Source organism: Miniopterus natalensis, chromosome 7 (genome assembly GCF_054644295.1).
Source record: "Miniopterus natalensis isolate mMinNat1 chromosome 7, mMinNat1.hap1, whole genome shotgun sequence".
Classification (NCBI taxonomy): Eukaryota; Metazoa; Chordata; class Mammalia; order Chiroptera; family Miniopteridae; genus Miniopterus; species Miniopterus natalensis.
The window spans coordinates 14785243-14808641 of NC_142087.1; the positions used below are offsets into that span (position 1 = coordinate 14785243).

Here is a 23399-nt window from a genome sequence, read left to right on the forward strand (position 1 = left end):
CCTCCACTCCATCATTTTTCAGCTCTATGGCACCCAGCAAGCCGTTTGGCTGCTCTGAGTTCTAATTTCCTCATTTATCAATTTGCAATAATATGTTAGCTTGAGGAGTCAACATTGAATACACTACAATTGTTGGTGTGCAACAAATGGAGCTTCTCTATTTTCTGTAACTTTCCCAGGAATGTCCATTCTGCTGGTGGGAAAGCTGGAGGTTAGAAAGGCCACAGGGGCTATACATAAAAATCAACAGATAATTATATTAATCTTTTCTGGTTTAAAACAGTCTTTTAGATTAATTCATTTTGCTTCAGGTAAATGTTTCATTTTTCAGTGTTTTTCCTTTCACCCTTCCTTTCTCCTTCCACCGATGGCAGCTGGTTGAGAAGACAGTGGATATGTCATTGCTTAATTAAATAATTCATTTATTCAATAAATATTGTTGAGTAGATTCCATGTACCAGGCACTGTGATAAGTGCTGGAGATAGAGCAGTGAACCACCCACCCATCTACCCACCCACCCAACCAACCACTTGACCATCCAACCAACCAACCAACCAACCAACCAACCAAAACTGTGTCCTCTTGGAGCTTACATTTTAGGCAGGCAGGTAGGCAATGAGCAGAGTAGGCAGGAAAAGAAGAGCAATATCAGGGGGAGATGGGTGTGAAATTTAAAAAGAGAATAGCTCACTGAGAAGGTGACATTTGAACAGACTTGAAGGAAGTGAGGGGGTGAGCCATGCAGATATGTTGGGAGGAGCATTAATTTATCAAGCTGAACTATTTATAAAAGAGATGCTTCCCTTCACCTACTTGGTTACCTTGGGGTTTAGAGAGTTTGGAGAGGAAAGGCAGGCTAAACGCTTGACTCTACCTTTGCCTATCAGTCTGCAAGAGAATGAATTTTTTTTCTGTTCCTCTCTAAGGTGAGCAATTAGTTTTTCCTAAAGATTATTTTGAACTCATGGTTCTAAGCCAGGAGCCCAACGTGTTGCAGTCATCCCTATTGAAGTACAAGTTTCCTTGTTCTTGACCAATGGAATTCTTTAGTTAGGTTCCTGGTATGACAGAATGTTCTTAAGCTCATTTTGCAATTTCTTGTCCAAGCACTGAAATAAACCACATCTATAAGAGACCCTGGCTTCTTTTATTTTACTGGGAAATGGTATTTTAAGACTGCAGTATGGGTGCTAGGGATAGTATTTTCTGTTGATTGGTCAATGTTTCTAGGGTTTTTCAGTGATGACAGTTGGAAAAAATTCTTTATCATCTATCATCTATCTATCTATATCTATCTATCTATCTATCTATCTATCTATCTATCTATCTATCTATCTATCTATCATCTATCTATCTATCTATCTATCTATCTATCTATCTATCTATCATCTATCTATCTATCATCTATCTATCTGTCTATCTATCATCTATCTATCTATCATCTATCTATCTATCTATCTATCTATCTATCTATCTATCTATCTATCTATCATCTATCTATTATCTATCTATCTATCTATCTATCTATCTATCTATCTATCTATCTATCTATCTATCTATCATCATCTATCATCATCTATCTATTTAAAAACAAAATACCTATGCACTTCCAGTTCAAATTAAGAACTCAGATTTAGGCCTGACCAGTGTGGCTCAGTGCTTGATCTTGGTTCAATTCCTGGTCAGGGCACATGCCCGGGTTGCAGGCTCGATCCCCAGTGGGGGTCGTGCAAGAGGCGGCCGGTCGATGACTCTTTCATCACTGATGTTTGTATTTTTCTCCCTGCCTCTCTCTGAAGCCGATGAAGACATATGGGGGGGGGAGGGGGGGAGAACTTGAATTCAGAACCAAAGTTTTCTATATCACATCAGTATTTTTTTTCTCATACTGAGATCTCTGGTTCTCAAGGTCACAGAGCATGATAGAGTGAGAACATCCCATCACTGCTCATTTGAGTGATCCCTCATTACCTATATAATAGTTTCAGTATAATAATACCAGTACTTCCACAGAAACATGATTACTCAAACTAGTTCAAATAAAAATTTTATGCATATACTCTCACCATATTCTCCCATTTTCATATTGTATAGTCTTTATATTATCAGGATATATAGCCATTACATAGTCTCCTCCTTCCTTTTTAACCCTCATTTAATACTAGTCCTATAAGTAACTTTATATTTCACACGTATTACTAGTCCTATGTCAAAGCCACTCTCATTTGGTTGTCTAAAGCTCTTTCCCTAGTGGATTCCTTAGGAAAGGCTCATGGGAACATTTCTTGAGCTTCAATATGTTAATAACAGTGTGTATCTGTCCTTTGTACCTGGAAGTCAGTTTTGCTAAGTATAACCCTCTTTGCTTGCCTTTTCTTTCCTTAAGTATCTCAACGATGTGACACCATTATTTTTCTGGCATAAAGCAATTGTCAAAAATTCTAAGTATAATTTAATTTTCTTTCCCTTACACCATTTTGTGTTTTTTTGGCCTAAATGCCCAAAGCATTTTTTTTTTCTTTTTCTTTGATGTCCAGGAATTTTACTAGAATATATCTTGCTTTCGATCAATATTCTCATGTATGCTCTATACTTTCTCAGTGTGTGTTTTCAAATCATTTTCTGTTTTGGGGAAATTTAGTGAGCACAGTTTGTAGTATGCTGTTGCCTTGGTTTTATTTTCTACTTTAGTGCTTCGTATTATTTGTATGTTGAAGTTCTGCCGCTTGTCATCAATATGCAATTTTCTGTTGATTTCTTTTTACCTCTTTGTTCCTTTCTTTTCGATGAAAGTATCTTTGTGTTTCTCTTAAGCCATGATCTGTTGCATTTATTTGCTCATGTGTTCCTTCCAGTTTAGACTTTACTTATGAAATGTTTTTTTAAATTTATAATTCTTTTTTAGGTCTTGTCATGTCATATCTGAATTTATTTAATGGTTTTTAGATACCATATCATTTAATCCCTACAACAACTCTCTGAAGCAGCTGCTATATTTTCTTTTTAGAAAAGAGAAATTGATGCTCTGAGAAGGGTAATAACCTGCTAGAGGTCTTCCAGTTGGCTTGTGGTGTAGATACATTTCAAATCCAGATGTATGGGTCCCAACAGTTCATGCTCCTAGGCATTATGACTCACGGAACCTGTGAGAGAGAACATTCAGGAAGGGCTGGAATTGAAATGGGTTGTCCAGAAAGGATGTGAGACTCTACCACCACCTTATAAATCTAGAGGTGACTCCTCCTTCTTCTATGGCTCCCCTTTCAGCCCGGCTGTTAGCCTTCTCAAGCCAGGACTTAGTTCCCCTTGGGACTGACTTTGGCGCCCTTCTTTTTGTCTCTTTGTATCAGGCAGCACTGAAAAGTGCTGGAACTTGCATGGCAACTGCCGTCAGGAATGCATGGAGGATGAGAAGGTCTATGTGTTCTGCTTGAGCGGTAAACTGTGCTGTCTGAAGCCCAAGTTCCAGCCATCCCTGTTACCGAAGTCAGTTCAAAGTTGAAGCCCTAGAGCACAACCATGACAATAACCCTGCCCTGAGTCTGACCACACAGATTCCTGGGTTTTATTAAAAAACCTTCTTTGGCTGACTTCTGTGTTTGTCTCTTCTTTTTAAAAAAATATGTTTTTATTGATTTCAGAGAGAGGAAGGGGGAGGGAGAGAGAAATATCAATGATGGAAGAAAGTCATTGATTGGCTGCCTGTTGCACACCCCCTACTGGAGATGGAGCCAGAAAGCCAAGCATGTGCCCTGACTGGGAATCGAACCATCACCTCTGGTTCATGGGTTGCTGCTCACCCACCCACCCAACCATGCTGGCCAAGCCTATGTTTGTCCCTTAGTAAACCTAACTAAACTCAAGCAGAAGAGGTGTGGGTAAGGGAGTATTTATAGGAGAGGAAATTGGACCTACACATGTATTACCTCATCTATTCCTTTCAACTAACCTAGTAAGTAGATATTGTCATCACTTTTATTTTATGGCTGAGGCTTGGACTGGTGAGTCATTTTGCCCAACATCACATAACTAACCGGAGGAGGTGCTGGGATTAAATGCCAGTCTGCATATAAGCTTGCAATTAGCTTCTTGTCTCCTGGACCATTGCTAATATAAATAGATATGTGTATTGAATTCATTTGACTATTATGAAGTGAAAAGCCAGGGACAGACAGCATTACATTGAGATCCTACCTTCTGAGATTGTTGTAGAAACTGAAGAGTTAAGCAGAAAACTGTTTATCCTTATGCCTAATTCTTACTCCGTTGCTTCTCTCTATATATTACTATTTTTTTAATATTTAGTTTAAATTTTCATCAAAACAATACATCCACATGGTTTTAAAAGTAAGCTTTGAATAAGAGAGTATAATAAGTTATAGGAGTCACCCATTTCCCTTTCTCCATTTCTTGCTTTTCAAAGAAAACTATTTTCACACCTTTTGGTGTTGTTTCTTTGGATTTTACTTCTATAAGTAATATGCTAACTTATATTGTTACTTATTAATTTTTGTTTTTCAGTTTAGGTATTACCCATTAAATCCGTACTATGGAAGGTGAGAATTTGGTTCTTTCATCTCCATTGACTATGTTTAGAATCATTAGGTATTTTATCAATTTTATCTTCTTGGAGAACTCTTTCCTTTGACACTGGGACCTGCTCCACTCTGAACTCATTGTCTCTACACCTGGTGACCTGCTAGCATCCTGGATCTCCATTCACATCATCTGGGAGAATCTCTTTGATTTTCTCCTGAGATAAATGCCCTGCTTTCTGAATCCTGGGTCTTTCTTGAGATACTCCTTTATTTTTGCAGAACACCTCCTGGTAGCTTCCTGAAAATGTCTGACCTAAATATACTAATTCCTCACTTGGTTAGTAGTTTGGTTGCTCATTCCATACTGTGAATGATTTTCTCTCAGAATTTTAAGGTCATTGTTCCATTGTCTTTCAACATCTAGTGTCACTGTGGAGAAATCTAAAGTCATTCTGAATCTTGTCTCTGGGTATGTGACCTGTTCTTTCTCTCTGAAAGCTTATAAGATTTTTTTCTTTGTCTACAGAGTGTTTGAAATTTCATGATGATGTGCTTAAGTTTCCTGTAGGATTATTTTAATTTCATTGAGTACTCACTCAATGGGCCCTGTCTATCTGGAAACTCATGTCCTTCAATTCTAGGACATTTTTTCTTGATTTATTTCTTTGATGATAGATATCCTGCCCTTTCCCCCCCCCGTTTCCTATTTCTGGAATTCTTATTTTTAAGATGTTGAGTTCCCTGACAGATTCTCTTATTTTCTTATATTTTCTCCACTGCTTTTACCTTTGTCATTTTATTCTAATTTCTAGAAATTTCATCTTCGTACTTTTATTTTCTAAAGTTTTTCTCATTCCTTATCTTCTTTTCTTTTTGAAAATAGCATCCTGTTCTTGTTTCATTATTTCAATAGCTTCCCTTATTTTTCTGAGAACTTCTATGTTGAAATCCCAATTCCCAGTGTATTAGGAGGTGGGGCTTTGGGGAGGTAATTAGGTCATGAGGGTGGAGCCCTGAAGAATGGGATTAGTGCCCTTCTAAAAAAGACCCCACAGAGCTCTCTTGCCCCATCCAAAAAGTAAAGACGCAATGAGATGAACCAGTAAGTGGGCTCTCACCAGACACCGAATCTTCTGGTACCTTGATCTTGGACTTTCTGGGCTCCAGAACTGTGAGAAAAAAATGTTTATTGTGTAAGCCACCAGTCTCTGGTAGTTTGTTACAGCAGTTCAAACAGACGAAGACACATGGTATCTGTGTCTTCAGGTATTTCCTCTGAGATTGGAGTTCCCTGGGAAGAATCCTCCACAATCCTTCTTGTCACTGTCCTCAAAGCTGAGATGGGAAAGAAGGCTGGGTCTTAACATTAAGTATATGAAACTTCACTTAACTCTCCTGTGTTCAATATAATATCCCTGCTCTCAATGGCATCCTGTCCCTTGTCCTCTTATCCAGAGACTCTTTGTATTAGCCTTCTGAGACATTAAAGCTCTAGTTATAGGCTGGGATAGGAGAAGGATGGTCACTAGAATCAATGGGGGAATCTGCTGGGCCTGACTACAGAGATCAGACAGAGATGGAGGAGGGAGATGGGCTTATAGCAACAATGCTCAGATCTTGGTGGCCCACATTCCTGATTGCAACATAGCCTAGGCAGGAATTTCAGCCATCAGCTTTGCCCATCTGCAGAGCTGAGCTGGTGACCCCATCTGCCAGAGAGCTCAGCTGGCAGATTTGGGTCCCCAGACAATGAGCTGTGAAGCCCATTTTATGGCTGCCCAGGCAGGGAAGCAAATTTGCAGTCTTGCACAACTGCTGAGTATAGCCTACAGTCCTGCTGACCAGGACTCCTGATCAGAGAACCTGGGCAGCCACAGAGCTCATCCTGACAACCAAGCCAACTGCCCTGCCCAGCTGTTAAGTAGAGCCTCTGGCCCTGCATAACTGGAGAGCCTGAACAGTGATCCTGGACAGCCTTGAAATTCAGCCTGTGGTACCGTCTAACAGTGGAGCCCAGCCTACAGCGCTGCCCTGCAGCCCAGCCCAGGCTATGGCCTTGCCCAGCTGCTGAACACAGCCTGTGGTCAAGCAGAACAGACTCATGAATGAAAACAATACAAACTAGTAATGAATCAAAATAAAAATATATATTGCAGTAGAATGAAACATAGGGACACGTTTGTACATTAGGAGGTCATTAACACCTTTCATCAAATATTTCTGGCTTTCTGCCTTCTAGGCCTGTGGTAGAATTGGACTTCTTGGCCCTCTTGTGGAATGGGGCCCTGTCACTGTTGTAGCCAGTGAGTTAAGAGCTACACATCACTTTCAAGGTCAGGGCATATATAATGGCCAGCTCAAAATCCTTCAGAGCTCTCTTTTCTTCTGCTATGGTGATGAACAATTGAGGGGCCATTCAGTCAGTCTGGGTTCCAGAGAGAGAAGGTACAGAGCAGTGTCTCCAGCCAAACCTGGAATGACTATGCAGCACACGTGAAGAATAAACCTTTGCTCTTATGACCCACCCGGATTCTTTTCTTTGTTACTGCATCATAACTTGGTTTATCCTAATATAGCCGACTATTAGGGGACTGTATCCTAGAATGCTCTATATTTCTGGTGCTCGGTAGAGTACCTGAACATTGCAGATACTTAATCAAGATTTGATCTATTTGGCAAACATTTCTTGAGGGTTTTTGGAAGGATATAAAGTTTATTTAAAAATGATTGATTTTCATTTTCCTAAGGAAGCTATAAGCATTTCAAGGACAGAAACCCTTTAGACAGTTCTGCTACCATCTCCTCAGCACCTCAGGAAACTTAAAATGGCCTAGGTGGTTTTGAAAGTGGAAGGGAAGGTTAGAGAAGGGCATGCTAGGAGAGATGAAAACATGACTGACGGGGACAGAGCAAAGGCTGGTCCCTGGGAAAGTAGACACATGAAATGAAGGACTCAGGGAAAGGACAGCTTCTGAAAAGTATAAGCAACAGTAAAGGGTGAAGACATCCTGGGGAGGCACAAGGACAGCTTGGAACAGCGATAAGCTTGGAAACATGCTCCGATACAAAGTTGGGAGCCTTCTTTATCATCTCTCACCAGAGCTCAAACAGAGTTCCATTGTGTACACGCCAGACACAGGGGAGAGAGATCTGTCCTGAGCTTGGATTCTGGGTAAGCGCTCTGGGTCTCAGAATAGAGACTCAAAGTTTTGAAATTTTCTACCTTAATTTGAAGAAACACAATGAGCAGAGAAGTCTCTGAATCACTGACAATCCTTGTCCCTTTTCTTGAATGTTGACTATGTTGACATGGAAGGAGGGTCAGGAGAGCTTTAAAACAAGCTAAGAAATAACAGTAGATTGCTGGGATCTCTTAAGGTAATTTACCTGAAATGCAGTCTTACTATTGTTTCCTGATTGCAATGTGGTTTCTTTCCTTACCAAGAACATTCTAGAATTCCCAGCACTTATAAGGGGCCAAGCAAGTAAGGAACCTTGAACCTTCATGAGATTCACAGTCATTCACTCTGGTCTACACCCCACCAGCAGTACATGAATACTTCTCTATCCCCATTTTTCCCGACATTATTTAGCATTGTTCAGATTTCTAATGCTTGCCAGTCTGGATTCAGCCTGCTGCCTGATTTTGTATGGCCCAGGAGCTAAGAATGCTTTTTACATTTTTAAATAGTTGGGAAAAATAAAAAGAATAATATTTAGAGACATGTGTAAATTATATGAAATTAAAATTTCAGTGTCTATAAAAGTTTCATTGGAATACAGCCATATCCATTTGTTTACATACTGTCTACGGTGTTTTCACATTACAGATGCAGAGTTGAGTAGTTGTGACAGAGGCTGTATGGCCTACAGACCCTAAAATATTTACTATCTGGATATTTAAAGAAAAAGTTAGATGACCCCTGGTCTGGAGCATTAATTTTTCTTGGAGACAATAGTCCTTTCCCATATGAGAAAGAAGATATTCCTCCTGTTAGTATACTTTTGTTTCAGCCCGTTTTGGAATACTAGACCTTGCCATTATTGTGCTAAAAAGTACTGGGCTCTTTTCTGATCCACCTCCTGGTTTTCTGTATAAGTCAGTCATTTCCGTGTAACATTCCACTCCAAAACTCAGTGGCTTAGAACAGCAGTCTTTTATGGTTGCTCATGTGTCAGCAGGTAAACTGGAGTCTGGCTGGATTGCTTTGTTTGAGGCTGGGGTGTCAGGGGCAACTCCGTTTCTCATTGCAGACCTGCAGGTCACCTGGGATGGCTTAGCTCCAAGTATCTTGCATTGTCTTTGAACCACTGGGGCATATTCTTCTCATGGTGATGGCAGAGGCACAAAGGGCAAGTGAAACAGTCACCACCTTTTAAAGCCTGAGCTCAGAACTGGCACACTGGCACTTCTGCCCATATCTCATTGGCTAAAAAAAGTCACACAGCCGAGACAAAAGTGAAGGGACCGGGAAGTGCATTCCTCCCAGGATGAGACCGTGACAAAAATGTGGATTCAAGTAAGGGTGAAGAGCTGGGGTCAGTAAGACAGCCTACCATACCGTATATGAAATGCCACTATAGTAGTGAAGGCTTTTCCTTTGCCATCTAGGAGGATGCTATTTGTTCTTAATAAACATGAGCTGTGAAAAACGAGCTCTGTGGCCTTCCACCTCATCGGACTCTACAAATGCTGACATTTTAGTTTCCAGTGGTGACAACCATGGAGCTATCAAGGTATTTCCCTCTGCTTCTGCCCTTTAGTATTCTTAGAATGAACCACCAACATTTGGGACAATTCTAAGATGTCCTTGCTGGAAAGAACCCAAGGAACAGAGAAGCATCACCTCTCTCTCTCCCTCTCCCTCCCTCTCTCTCTCTTTCTTCTCATGTACCAGAAATGAATTAATAGTTAAAACATTTCCCCTCTTCTTGGTTCAGTAGTTGTATTATAAAACTCTTCAAAGATGAGGCCGTGTCTTCTCTTTGCGAACTTCCCTTCTTTCCACCCCCAGACTCCTCGGAAGTGCCGAAGAGGGTGAGGTATCTGGATATTAGCCATTCAACCAGTGTGGTTGATTATTTGTCTGCCCATCTGATCTAAATGACTGTTCCTCTTCTGGTTCACTGATCATGGCTCCACCATGCTCCTTGAAGCAATAAATACCAGTCTGGACTGCCCAGGATGGAGACCTCTGTCTGACTTGCCAGTCCAGAAGCCTCCTGTCTTCTCCCATCATTCATGAAGCTCATTCTTCTGGTTTTGACTGTTATCCTGCCACTGGCTCAGGTCCACAAAGGTAACCAGGATCTCTCCCAAGGGGCAGTGCCTCAGGGAACCTCATTTCTATTCGGGGAACGCTGGGGGCTCTAACAGCTTGGGCTGGGAGAAAGACCTGGCGGTCTCCACAGAGGCCTTTGGATGATCTCTCTAGCCAAGGGAAGTTTGAGTTGTCTGGTACCAAATGATCCTTCTAGTTCCATTACTTGGCCATCCTGAACCACTGTCTCTGGAAGTTGAACATGACCTGGGGAGCAGGGTACAAGGAGGAGACTTGGGCATGGAGCATAGAGAAAATGGGAGCTTTTCTGAAACATTCCTTGGGGCATTTGAATTTTGATCTCTCATTGCCTCCATGAAAATGGTTCCTGAATTTCTGATTGTTTGAGGATTCTGATCCCACTCTCTCAGGCGGCCTTAATTTATCTGGGCTCCTTTAGGTAGTAGGTTCCCCCGAACAATTGTTCCTAATTATCTTGGTTGGTTAAGACCAGCAAAAAGCTCCAAGATATTGTGGAGAAGGAAGTATGACTTGCAGATGTCCAGATGGGTGTATTTCAGATACTTGTCCCTTTTCGTTGACATGGTCAGAAAGGCACTGAGGGACAAAGGGAAAGGTAACTAATTGATACTGGGCACCTGGGTACTTTATAATATGAGTGAGATGAAACCCTGGAGATTGGGGGACCTCTTGACTCCCCCAAGGGAGATTGCCAGGGGAAGCTGCCTTGTAAGTTCCAGGCCACTGAGTGGGGAGGAATTTGAGGCTGTGACTGGGGACACAAGTGGGAAGTGATCTATAGTGTCCCCTAAACCTGAAGGATGCTTTATGAGGGTTTCTTCCCCACATATCTCCTTATTTCCCTTCTTACTCTCTTCTCTACTTTGGCTTCCCCCTTCCCCAGTGCTCTGCTTTATTTCAAGCCTCAGTTTGCCCCCTCTTTCCCTTTTAATTCCAGCCATGAAGTGTTGGAAAAAATTGGGAATGTGCAGAATCACCTGTGAAGAGAATGAAGTATTCTACATATTATGCAGCGCTGAGGCTAAGTGCTGTGTGAATCCGAAGTTCGTGTCTACCAACGTTAAATACTGAAACTCAACTGGAAGCCTGGGATAACCTTCTGCAGTCTGACAGCTCGTATCCAAACTCGAGTCTAACATCACTGGATCCCACAGCTCTATTAAATCATTCTTGGCTGTACCCTGTTTGCATCTGGCAGTTCCACTGAGTTGTACTTAGAAATAAATAGGACCCTGGCTGGTTTGGCTCAGTAGTTAGAACATCAACCCGAGGACTGAAGGGTCACAAATTTGATTCCCAATCAAGGGCTTGTACCTCTGTTGCAGGCTCGATCCCCGGCCCTGGTAGGGATGCGTGCAGGAGGCAACCAATCGATGTGTCTCTCTCACGTCCATAGTTCCTCTCTTTCTGTCTCTCCCCCTCCCTTCCTCTTTCTCTAAAGAATCAAAGGAAAAGCCCGGCCGGGCGTGGCTCAGTGGTTGAGCACCAACCTAGGACCCAGGCGATGGGGGTTCGATTCCTGGTCACAGCCCATGCCTGGGTTGCGGGCTCCATCCCCAGTCGGGGGCGTGCGGGAGGCAGCCGATCCATGACTCTCTCATCACTGATGTTTCTCTCTCTCTCTCTCTTCCTCGCTCTCTCCCCCCCCCCCTTTCCTCTCTCTGAAATCAATAAAAATATATTTAAAAAAAAGAATCAAAGGAAAAAATATCCTTAGGTGAGGATTAAAAATAAATAAATAGGAAGAAAGGTGTGTGGGGTGTTAAGGAGAACGGGACAGGCCAGTGCGGTAACAATCTCAGCCACGCACAGAGCCCTAGTCAGCTGGCCCCACAGCGGGTCCTGCGCGCCCCCTACTGGGGGTCAAGCCCAACCCCAGGCATGTGCCCCAGCTGGGAACAGAACTGGTGGCCTTTTGGTGCGTGGGGTGATATTTAACCAACTGTTCAGCCGCAGTCCAGGGCTGAACACTTTTTTTTTTAACTTGATCACTTCCAAATTCATATCTCTAACCCCAGACTTTCCCAAACCTCTAGACTGATATATCCACCTTCTTAAGTGACATTTCCATTTGGAAGCTTAATGGAACTTCTGGTGGAGACCTCACTTCCCCAAGCCTTGTTGCTACCTTATTATTTCCCTTTTCAGAAAATAGTAACAGCACACAAGCCCAGTTGCTCCAAACTTAGAAGGTAGCTTTGGTTCCTTCCTTTGCCTCACCCCATTCAATCTCTCAGCATGACCCGTGGCTCTGCTCTCAAAACACATCTCAAGACCATCCATTTCTTTCCATCTAGTTCAAGCCACTGCCATCTCAATCTGTATTCCTACAATAACCTCCTAACTTGTCTTTCTCATTTAATCTTCTAATTTTCCACGTAGCAGCTCTGTTTAACACCAAGTAATGGCTTCCTGTTTCACCAAGAGGAAAGCCTAGGCTCCTCACCACGGCCTTGAGGCCCTCCCGGCCTGGCCTTGCTTACCCCTGGGGCACCTTCCCTCTTCCTTGCGCTCGGGTCACTCTAGTCTCCTTCCTGCTCCTTCATGGCAGCACCCTCTTTCCTGCTCCTGAGCTTTGCCACACTCCGTCCCTTCTGCCTAAGAGGGCTCTTGCTCTGACGTCTGCATGGCTGTTTTGTCCCCTCCTGCAGGCCTTAGACGCCATCCTTGATGATTACATCTGAAAGAGTCCTTTATATCACTCTACCAATTTCTTTCTTAGCACTTTTCAAAACTCAGTCATTATTTCGTTTATTTACTTGCTTGTAGTGTATCTGCCCAGGAGAATCTGGATTTCAGGACAGCAGGGCCCTCGTCAGTTTTGCTCACTGTTCCCTCCCGGGTGCCTGGAACGCAGTAAGAATGTAATACAGACTTGCTAACTCGGGGGGTATTTGAAGGCCAAGAAGGCTAACTCGGGGGGTATTTGAAGGCCAAGAAGGCTGAAGACTCAAGCAGGTCTCTCCTCCCAAATGCTCCCGCTTTACCGTTGTCTGAGATGGAAGGCTTTATGAAGCTTTTCTCCTCATTTCTCATATCAAGCCAGCCGTCGAGGCCCCTTGGTTCTGCCTGTGCACTGGCTTTGTACAAACCCCACTTTTCCTCACTGTTTTCAGAGTCGCTCTCTCAGCTCAGTCCCTCGTTAGCATCCTCCCTCCTACTTTCTCATACTCCAGGCCTTTAACCCGGAGTTTGGTAGCGATCCTTTACTCTCCCTGCCAGGTCAGATTGTCCCATATTCTGACATTCACTCTTACAAGGGTTCTTTATTAAGTAGAGCAACATCCCCTCAATGATGGTGAAACACCTTACGTTTATTAATCGTGTGATGGTCAGAGTTTATCAGAGACCAAAAGGGCAGAAAGGGAATTTCCTAGGATAGAACTAACTGTAAGTCTAGACAACTGGGCTTGGAAGGAGCAAGGGGGAGTGGGCAGCAGGAATAAGCTGGGGGGGTCCACCAGGATCCCACCACCCGCATGGCCATCCTGGCACTGGACAACGGCATCACACCTGAACTCTTGCCATTGCTGCTGCCACCATGTGAATGTTTTTTTCACCTTCCCTGTGGTTTGGATTTAGTCTTTTAAGGTTCAAAGTCCTTTGTTAGAGCATCCAGTTGGCTGAGCCTGGGTCATGTGCCTGCCTGCTAATTCCCAAGGTGGCACAGAAGAATATTTGTCTTTAGTGCTTTCTGTGGTGGGAGGTCATTCCTCCTTTCCATCAAGACCCAAAATAATGGCAGATGGAAAGGGGTTCAGATGCTGAGTATCCAACAGTGCAGCAAGTGACCACTACCAGGGATGCCCCAAAGCCTTTCCCTTCACCTGGAGTGTTTTCCCTTCCACTTTGACCTTTCTGATTGCCAGGGACAGGACTAGGGTGAGGAGAGGGAGGTGTCCATGATGCAACATCTAAGGAGGCACTTACTCTTAGGGAGGTGCAGGTGTTTCCTTTAATGTTGCACCCTGGCACCTCCTTCGCCTCACCCTAGTCCTGACCCTGCCAATTGCACCCTGCACTTCTCCTTTGCATCACCCATCATACCTGTACTTACATTTGTTCAATGTCTACTTTTAGGATAGACTGTAGTGTCCATGAAGATCACAGCTGATTTATCTTCTGTTTCCCAGAATGGAAATTGGCAAACATTGGGTATTCAACCAATATTAATCAAGCAATTGTCTGACTTAATTTGAAGAGACATATGCATCCATATGTGCATCGCAGCATTATTTACAGTAGTCAAGATGTGTGATTTACAGCAGCCTAAGAGTCCATCAACAGATGAGTAGATAAAGAAGAAATGGTGCATTTTTACAGTGGAATATTACTCAGCTATAAAATGAACAAAATCTTGCCATCTGCAACAACATGGATGGACCTAGAGGGTGTTATGCTGAGTAAAGTAAGTCAGACAGAGAAAGACAGATGCCATATGATTTCATTTATAGGTGGATTCTAAAAAATGAAGTAAAGGAACAAACAAAACAGAAATAAATTCATAGATACAGAAAACATTTTGATGGTTTCCAGATATGAAGTTGTTGCAGGGATAGGTGAAAAAAGTGACCGTATTAAGAAATACAAATTAGTAGTTACAAAATAGGGGATGTAAAGTATCATATAGAGAATAGATGTAGTCAATAATATTGTAATAACAATGAATGGTGTCAGATGGGCACTAGGTTTACCTGGGTGATCACTTCGTAAGTTATATAAATGTCTAATCACTAAGCTGTACACCTGAAACTAATATAATATTAAATGTCAACTGTAATTGAAAAATAAGAAATTATTTTTAAAAAGCTATATGCATGAAATTAAATAATGTTATTAACCAATGTTTCCCCAATACGTTTTATTAAAAAAAGATAAAAAGTACCTGGCCTATGTGGGATCCATGCGGGAACCTGATAACTAGTTTCTGACCCCACTGTGGAATTCAGGCTACAGGGGGTCAGTGGCCCTTTAAAAACTTAAAAAAGCAACTGCACAGATTTCAGGGGGTGGGTGCTGCTGGTCTTAGACAACTGGCCAGGCCAGGCTGTACCCATGTGGGAGGCATTACGAAGGCAGAGGCTACAGTCTGTTCTGGCCTTGGCAGGTCCCAGGAGATAGCACACAGTAACCAGGGGACACCTTGGCTCTCAGAACAAGGCTGCCACTTTCCCTGTCTCCAGGCCTCTTCTCTCAGGGGCTTCTGCTCATTGGCTACCTTGGTCGCGCCTCCTCCCTGTCCTCCTTCAGGCACTTCCCTTAGCTTTGGCCCAGATCTACCAGCTTAACAGGAAATCACCCTGCAACTGCCATGTCCCAGAGTCATAGAGAGTAGGGCTAGAGGGGAACCAAGGAGCTGAACTGGACAGGGCTCTCGGCCATGGCATTTGATGGCCTGAGAACAAATACACCTGTAGATACGTACTCAAAAATATGCAAGCACACACCCATACACCAATGACATGTCTATACACAACTATATGCAAGTATAAACATACTTGCACATATACCTACAAAATACATACAAATAGCACATGCACACAAAATATACATAAAACACACAAAATCTGAGCATATACATATATGCAAAAATTTACACACATACACACAAGTACATGTAAACAAAATGCAATAAAAATATAAATCCAATCACCCAAACATAAATGTGCTATAGCAATTAAACCATCTTTTTAAATTTTTTCTTATCTCAGTCCAGGTCATTTCTCATTCCTTGGGCAATCTGTGTATATAAGAATTTGTAAGGGGGCTTATGAAATATTGCAAAGAGTTGTAACAAGGAAGAGCCTGACAACTCCAGGTTGGGAATTTCTGGTTTATTGCAATGATAACATGGCAGTCCCTCAGTGTCAGGTGTCGTTCTAAGTGCTTTATGTTTATTTACTCATTGGATCCTCATTAACAACCCTATGAAGTAAGCACTATTATTACCCCCATAATATACCTGAGGAAACAAGTTCAGAGTTAATGAAACTTTCCAAAGTAACACGGACAGGAGACTAACTTCAGAACACAGGCTGGCCAACATCTGCTATATTGTCTCAGTCAATGAGTCCTGCAGACACTGAAGGACCTCATCAAGGACACATGGCTCCCCCAACCCTGACCGAACCAAACACCTGGCACCTCCACTGCACTGCTGGGTACTGCTCCCCAAACTCCCTCATCCTGATCAGCAACACTGCACACAGAGCAAATCCTCGTGAACACCTTGAGTGACCTTAAACACGGAGAGGTTTACAGTGCTGCCCAGGTAGAATTCAAAATAAAACAACACTCAGCTCTGAAATAAAATTTTACTTCTGTGAAACGATAAAAAACATTCTTGTAGGCTAAAATTGAAATGGGTTTTTGAGATTTTTCTGACTTTATTTTTGACCCATGCCTTGCTGGGGTCCTGAGTACACATTCAGTTTTCCTATTGGGCCCTGCAGCCCTGATCACAGGTTTTACCTTCTCAGCTCTGTGTCTATGGGTAATTCTCTTGTGTCACCTGTAATGGCTTTTCTAGACTGTCCATTTTCTTCAAGCTCCCTCCACCCAACAGAGGAACTTAGCTCTACTTTCACTAAGACAGTAGAGGTTGAACCCACTCAAGGTTCCCATTCCCTTCTCTCACCCTTCAAAACAAAGAAATTGTAGCTAAAGTGAACTGAGCACTAACTATCTGCCTGGCACTTTGCTACACACAAGATAGACATTTTATTATCACTTAAATGTCATAAGAAATAATGAGTCCTGGCCAGTGTCACTCAGTTGGTTGAGTGTCGTCTCATGCACCAAAAGGTCACTGATTTGACTCTTGGTCAGGGCACATGCTCAGGTTGCAGGCTCAGTCCCCAGTAGGGTTCTATCTCACATCAATGTTTCTCTCTCTCTCCCCCCCAAAAAAATCAATGAAAACTATTAAAAACAGAAAGCATGAGGCAGATACTATTATTACCTCCTAAATTAAATAATTTGTCCATAGTTCACTGTATCAGTTAGAATTTTTAGCAAAGAAACCCTTTGGCTATTTGGCAGCTCAGGGAATGCATAATCAAGCTTAAAAAATAGGTTGGAAGGTGTGTAGGTAGAGCCAGGGTGAAAAATCACCCTGAGATCCAGTTCAGGGTGGACACAGCTGTCGCTGAACCCCATTGCTTGGGACTTTGAGCTCCCCTCCTGCTTGTTCTGCTTCCCTGCTGCCCCTGGATACTGGATGTCACTGTGGGCTCTTTTTTATTTTATTTTAAAAAATATGTCTTTATTGATTTCAGAGAGAGGAAGGGAGAGGGAGAGAGATAGAAACATCAATGATGAGAGAATCATTGATCGGCTGCCTCCTGCACGCTCCCTACTGGGGATGGAGCCCAAAACCCGGGCATGTGCCCTGACCAGGAATTGAACCTCCATTTCCTGGATCCCAGGTCAATGTTCAACTGCTGAGCCACACCGGCCAGGCGCTGTGGGCTCTTTTGCTGAAATAAGTCTTCCACTGTTCCTGCTTCTTGGAATCATGAGCGCCTGATTAAGAAAACAGAACGGGGGCATCTGACTGGCTGAGGCTCTGCTGTGTGCTCACATCCTAGCTGCAAGAGAGGCAGAAAACAAGTATTTGAACTTTAGGAGTCAGCACTGTCCCTCCCTAAGGCTTCGGTGGTGAGGGGGTTTCCCCAAAATGGGAAGGCGGATACCGATGGTAGACAGACAACAAGAAAAAACAAAACAAAACAAAACACAACAAAACAGATAAATATGTACAGCAGCCACATAGGTAGCAGAAGCAGGATTTGAATTCAGGTCTGTTTGACATACAAGTTTGAGGGTTGTTTTTTTAAATATGTTTTTATTGATTTTAGAGAAGAAGGGAGAGGGACAGAGAGATAGAAACATTGATGAGAGAAACATCGATTGGCTGCCTCCTGCACACTCCCTATTGGAGATCAAGCCCACAACCTGGGCATGTGCCCTGACGGGGAATTGAACTGGTGACCTCTTGGTTCATGGGTTGACACTCAACCACTGAGCCACACCAGCTGGGCCAAGTTTGAGGTTGTAAGGACAGGGCTATGCAGTCATTCTATAAAACCCCTTTGTTCTCAAAAGAAAGCTCTCTCTGTTGAAGTCCAGTGTTTCCATTTAATTCTTTGACTCCACTCCCTTCTGCTTCCCTTGGCTTTTTCTCTATCAGCAAATCCTTTTCTCTTTTATATTTTCAATACCTCTGTTACAGTGTATTTCTTCTCAGCTTAAACAATGTTACATCTCCCACAGCTTTACAAATACGTTTCCTCAGAACCTTCTCCTTGGTCTGGGCCCAGAGTCCTGCGTTTGAATCCTGGACCCCTCAGTGACCCTGGTTCAGTTATTTCATCTCTCTGAGCCACAGTTTCCTCCTTAGTCATATGTATTTCCTTGTGAGGATTAACCCCAGATAACGCCCAATACATAGTCGATGGTATTATCATAAACATTTTTCCATCACTGCTGGGGTTGGGAACGGGTAGTGACTACAAATTGGCATGAGGATATTTTTTGGGTGATGGAAATGTTCTAAGATTGGACTGTAGTGATGATAATACAGCTCTATGAATTTATAAAAACTCACTGCATTGCACACTTAATGAGTGGATTTTATGGCATGGAACATACTTCAATAAAGCTGTTATAAAATTAACAAAGGTCACAACCCAATGTTACTCCAATCTTAGTCCCCCCTCTCTCTGTAGAGACTCCTCGAGTTTTTCTAGCCAAGAATCCCTAGAGGCTCCTTTCGAACTGACTTCCCCATGGAGCTGGGGCCTCTGCTATCCCAAGTCTGAAGAAACAGGAGGGAGCAGGGTTATGAGTAGAAGCACCATACTGGGAGCCAGTCAGACCTGGGTTCAAACCCGGGATTCCTCATATGGTCACCTGGGCAAAAGTTAACTCTTCTGAACTTTAGTTTTCAAATCAGTACAGTGGGAGAAAACTCTTTCTGGTTGTGAGGATGAAAGGAGACTCTACCTGTGAAATACTTGCCACCAAACCTAGCAGAGAGTCAGCGCTCACTAGCTGGTTGCTATGGCTACTTCCACAGCTTGGGGGGGTCCCCTGCAAGCGTCCGGCTTTCAGGGATGTTTTTCTTCCTTCGCACTCTTATGTGTCTGCTCTCTCAGCTACACTGCAGGCTTTGTAATTCTCCCTCGAGAGAAACAGCCTCCTTACTAATCTTCCCTCACTCTCCTCTGCCCTGGTAATTATCTCCAGCACCGGCTGTCAGATTTTTCTAGGGGAAAAAATAAAATAAAAACCTGGCCTTGCCACCGCCATCCTCTCTACGAGCCCTTACCACTCCCAGTTGCTGAGAGGACGGACTCCGAGGCCCCCGCAAGGCGTTGGTGGCCCTCCCACGATGATTTGGCGTCTGCCTCACCTGCCTCAAGGGCTCCCCTTCCGTCACAATTGTTCACAGTTGCAGCTGTTTACCGACCACCCTCCTGACCTCCCTCTGTGGAAATCGGCTTTCTCTTGTCCATCGGTCCCCCCTCCAGGAAGGCCCTTGAGCAGCTCGCTTCACCTGACTAAGTCTCAGCTTTGTCATATGTGCGTTGAAGGGTTATGATTTCCGCTTCTGAGGGTTGTTCTGAAGGTAACAATAATAAATATGAGGATGACAATAATAACAATAATGAAAAACAACAATAATAATAGTTAATAATTATTCAGCACCAACTCTGTGTCAGCTACTAAGCAATTTAGGTAAGCTGTCCCATTTACTTAAATCAGGCACGGTTATGATTGTATTTCATCATAGGAGGCTCAGAAAATTTACCTTACTCAAGGTCAGCAGGCACTAAGTGTCAGGGCCAGCAGTCAAATCCAGATCCATTTGGTACCAAAAACCTGCTCTCTGATCCTACTATTCTAGGGTTCTAGAATTATCTTCTTTCTTCGTCTCCCTCTGCCTGAGGCCCAGCCCTTACTCAGCGTCTTAAGAAGCTCAGCTGCAGGGACAAGCTCACATGCTTTCTCTACACTCTAGAAGGACTTGGGTTGCCTCCCCGTTAGGCCACTTCTCACAGCCTAACTAATAGATGCTATTTGTTAAGTACCCGCAGTGTGCCAGGTGTGTCAGAGATTTCTAGCTGTCCATCAGCAGCTGTCTTCCCCTTCGTAGTAAGACAACCCCTGAGTGTTAGCTAGCCATGGTCGCCCAGAATAAAGAAAATATTTCCAGCCTACCTTGCAGCTAGGCGTGGCCATCTGCAGGAGCCCTGGCCAAGGGCCTGGGGTGGAAGCGATGTGTGCAGGTTCTGAGTGGGGTCCTCGGGGAGAACCTTCTTTCTCCTCTCCCTGGTGGCTACAATGGGGGCTTGCCTGTGAGAAACGCAGCGGCCTCCTGCATCAGCACATGAAGCTGCCTGTTGAGGATGGCGGAGCATCCAGCCAAAGGAATCTTGCTCCTGCTGTATTACGTGCAGGTGAAGCTATTACACTTAACTGCTTGTCCAGACTTGCATAAGAAAGAAACCAATGTCTGTCTTTTGGTATCACTGTTTGGGGAAAAATATTTGTTAAAACCGTCGAATTAATATCTTAATTATACTCTCATTACACTTAATGATACCAGCTGATGTGATGGGCATTGGGGTTCCAAGGTAAATCTCTGACATTCTAATGGGAGAGGCAGATATTAAACATGTAAAATACATTTTTAAAAACCTGATAAGTCTTTGAAGGTCACAAAACAAGTCATTATGATACCAAGTGAGTGCCGCTATCTAAGGAGACCGGAAAAAGGAGGTGACATTTGGGATGAGACTGAACGTTGAGCAGAAGCCAGCCTCGGGGAGGTCTGAAGGAGAGACTTTACAGGAAGAACGAATTCCCTGAGCCGGGAATGAGATTAGAAATTCAAGGTTCAGAAAGGATACATGTGCCTATCCTTCTGTTTAGAAAGCTGAGACAATAAAAAAATAAAAATAATAATTAATTTAAAAAAAAAAGGAAGCTGAGAATGTTTTTTTAAATGAAATGTTTCTTGCTATATGCTTATGGGTTAATGAAACAATTCCCTTGCGGGCCTCAAGAAGCCACGCGGCTTTAACCTGCCTGCCCCCTTGGCAGGAGGGAAGGCCCCTTTGGCACGGCCGCCGGCCGGCTCCCCCCAGTGCTCATCCTGTGCTTTGCTGCCGCATCTGCTACACGCTGTTCTCCGGCGGCTGATCTCACAGAAATCCTTTCCTGCCATACCTCACTGCCCACAGCACTGCCAATAAAAGCAGGCCCATCGGCGCTGCCGAGAGCTCTTTCCATCCCCGGCAACACGGCCGCTTCCTTCTCCTGTCACCTGCCACCATGAAGTCTCTGTTCCTGCTTTTTGCCGTTCTTCTGGCTCTCGAACCAGTGGTATCAGGTAACTTGGGTCCCTCTCAAGGACCTGGGATCCCGGTCATGAACTTCTTTTCTTCCCCTTCCTCCTCAGTGTGGGCAGCAGCTGAAGCTTTTCCTCATTTCATGTGACTTTGGGAGGGTTTCCCATAATCATCTCATGTCTACAGCTCTCCCTGATCTTTTCTGCCGGGGTTGTGGGATGGTAGATTTTTGGAGCATCTGGCATTTCAGGGCGGGATGGTGGGATCTTGGGAGCGGGCTCCCAAGTGAAGGGTTGGGTGGTAGGTTGAAGATTTTTGGGGGCTTTGGGAGATTAGATTGAAGGCTGGGGGTGAATTGTGATGGGGGAGAAAGACCTTAGGGTTGGAGTGAGAGAGGGGAGATTCAGATGAGCTGGAGGTGAGGACTTGGGCTTCGCTGATGGGCTGGGGTAGGCTGGAAAAGGGATGGGATTTGGGGTGAGTGGAGCTGGTGTTGGGGATTAGCCTGGGGGGTGGGCTGAGTCTGGGAGTTGGTACTGGATGGTGCAGGGTATTTATTAGAGGTTCAGCTTGGTGGGGGACTACTGCTCAGACCTGCGGTTGGTGACTTGATTAGATTTGGGCTTGGCTTGGAGTTGGGGCTCAAGGGGCACTGAACTGGGTAAGGCTGGGAGTTTTAATTAAGATTGGACTGGGTTTTGAGTTTGAACTGGCTGACTATGGGGTTAAGGAGAATTGGAGATTGGGTTATAGCTGGGGCTGGGGCTTGTCGGGCTTAAGTTAGAGAGGGACAAGCTACTGATAAACAGCCGGCTCCGTGAAATGCGGGTGGGCCACCTTCCTTCCCTAATGTTATAGGTGTTTCTGCCCTTTCCCATTATTCTAAAGCTCCATTTGGTGCAACTTTCACTGGCAGCAATTGATCCCAAAATTAGGAGTAAGAAGTTGGGGGATAGGGAAAGAGAAGGGTAGGATGTTTAAAAAAGGCTTTTAAAAATAAACCTTGGCATTCCCAGTTTTGGAACAATTGTTTCAGCTCTTTCCCTTCTCCAGGTCTCTTCTCTCCTGTCCTGGGACTGGCCCCAGCATGACTGACTCAACCCTCCCCCTCCCTCCTCCCCCGTCCTGTCCTTCTCGCTTCCTCCCGTCCCTCCTCTTGGGGGTAACTAACGCGATTGCTCCTATACCCAGTAGCAGAGTGTTGGATGAATGGACACTGCCGGTTGGTGTGTAAAGACGGTGAAGAGAATGTCATACGCTGCTCAAATCGTAAACGGTGCTGTATCCTTAGTCGTTACTTAACCCTGGAACCCATAACAATTGATGGAATACTTCCCTGGACCACTGCTCAGCCGATCAGAGAAGTAGAACATAAGCCCAGAGTCGGCAACAGAAATCGTGGATAGAAATGACTCTGCTTCAAGTTTCTTAGTTTCCACATTCCATTAAAACTCACAAATCTGTCTCTTGTGCCTGTCAATCATGAGAAAGGATGCCCCAGATGGATTGAGGGAGAGGAAACAGCAAGGTAGGGGCTAGTAAGTCTCAGGGAGACATCACGAGGCTGGGCCACAGCCGCGGAGAGGTGGTTGGAGTTCTGAAGGTGGTTTCTCACCTTCCAGCTGCAGGAGAGTCTATTGGGTCAGGAGTGGGCTGAGCAGCACGTGTGGAAACCTGAGATTGAAAGGCACAGCAGATACCTAGAGAGTGGGAGAGCCCGTGGGCTGGGACAGTTGGCCCGTTTTGGGGGTGAGTGGAATGGGGGTGGCAGGGACCTAGCCGAGCCCAAATCCTTGGATTTCTGGGTAAGTTGACTAAGAGACTTTTTGATGCTCAAGGATCCACAGCCCCAAGGATCAGAAGATTTCTAAGTACTAAAAAAAGATAAAGTACACGAATTTACTAACTTATAAATGAATTCGTTTGATAGTCTTTTTTTACATTCTTTCCTGGATTCGTTTACTCATTCACTCCCCTCCGCTCTGCCCCTCACCACTGTCAGGCTCATGCACACACCTCGCAGAATGTCGGTTTCTCCACCTGTAAAAGTGGAATAGACGCTGCCTCAGGGTGCGGGAAGAAAGTGAGAAAATGTAGGGCACCCGCCCAGTACACAGTAAGATCTCAATAAGTGCTACTTGTTCCTATTGTTCACTGATTTAAAGCATTTAAGGAATATGTGCCGTGTCTTCCAATTGTG

The 23399-nt window shown here is 44.0% G+C and overlaps 2 protein-coding genes across 2 annotated transcripts; both read left to right on the forward strand.

Moving 5' to 3' along the window:
* Positions 1-9781: 9781 nt before the first annotated feature.
* Positions 9782-10952, forward strand: DEFB121 (defensin beta 121). Its single transcript, XM_016200557.2, is given in 2 exon segments — positions 9782-9839; positions 10780-10952. Coding segments are annotated over 2 exon segments (231 nt in total).
* A 10230-nt stretch (positions 10953-21182) lies between these two features.
* Positions 21183-22605, forward strand: LOC107527754 (beta-defensin 119-like). The gene is made up of 2 exons (XM_087819286.1): positions 21183-21240; positions 22394-22605. Exons 1-2 carry the CDS (start codon positions 21183-21185, stop codon positions 22603-22605), a joined length of 270 nt encoding a protein of 89 aa, XP_087675412.1.
* The last annotated feature ends 794 nt before the right edge of the window (positions 22606-23399 follow it).

Excerpts from the sequence above, each read along its gene's own strand:
- LOC107527754 (XM_087819286.1), top strand. The coding sequence starts at position 21,183 with ATGAAGTCTCTGTTCCTGCTTTTTGCCGTTCTTCTGGCTCTCGAACCA. Across the intron at positions 21,241-22,393 it reads TCTCGAACCAGTGGTATCAG|CAGAGTGTTGGATGAATGGA; the intron begins GTAACTTGGGTC and ends TATACCCAGTAG.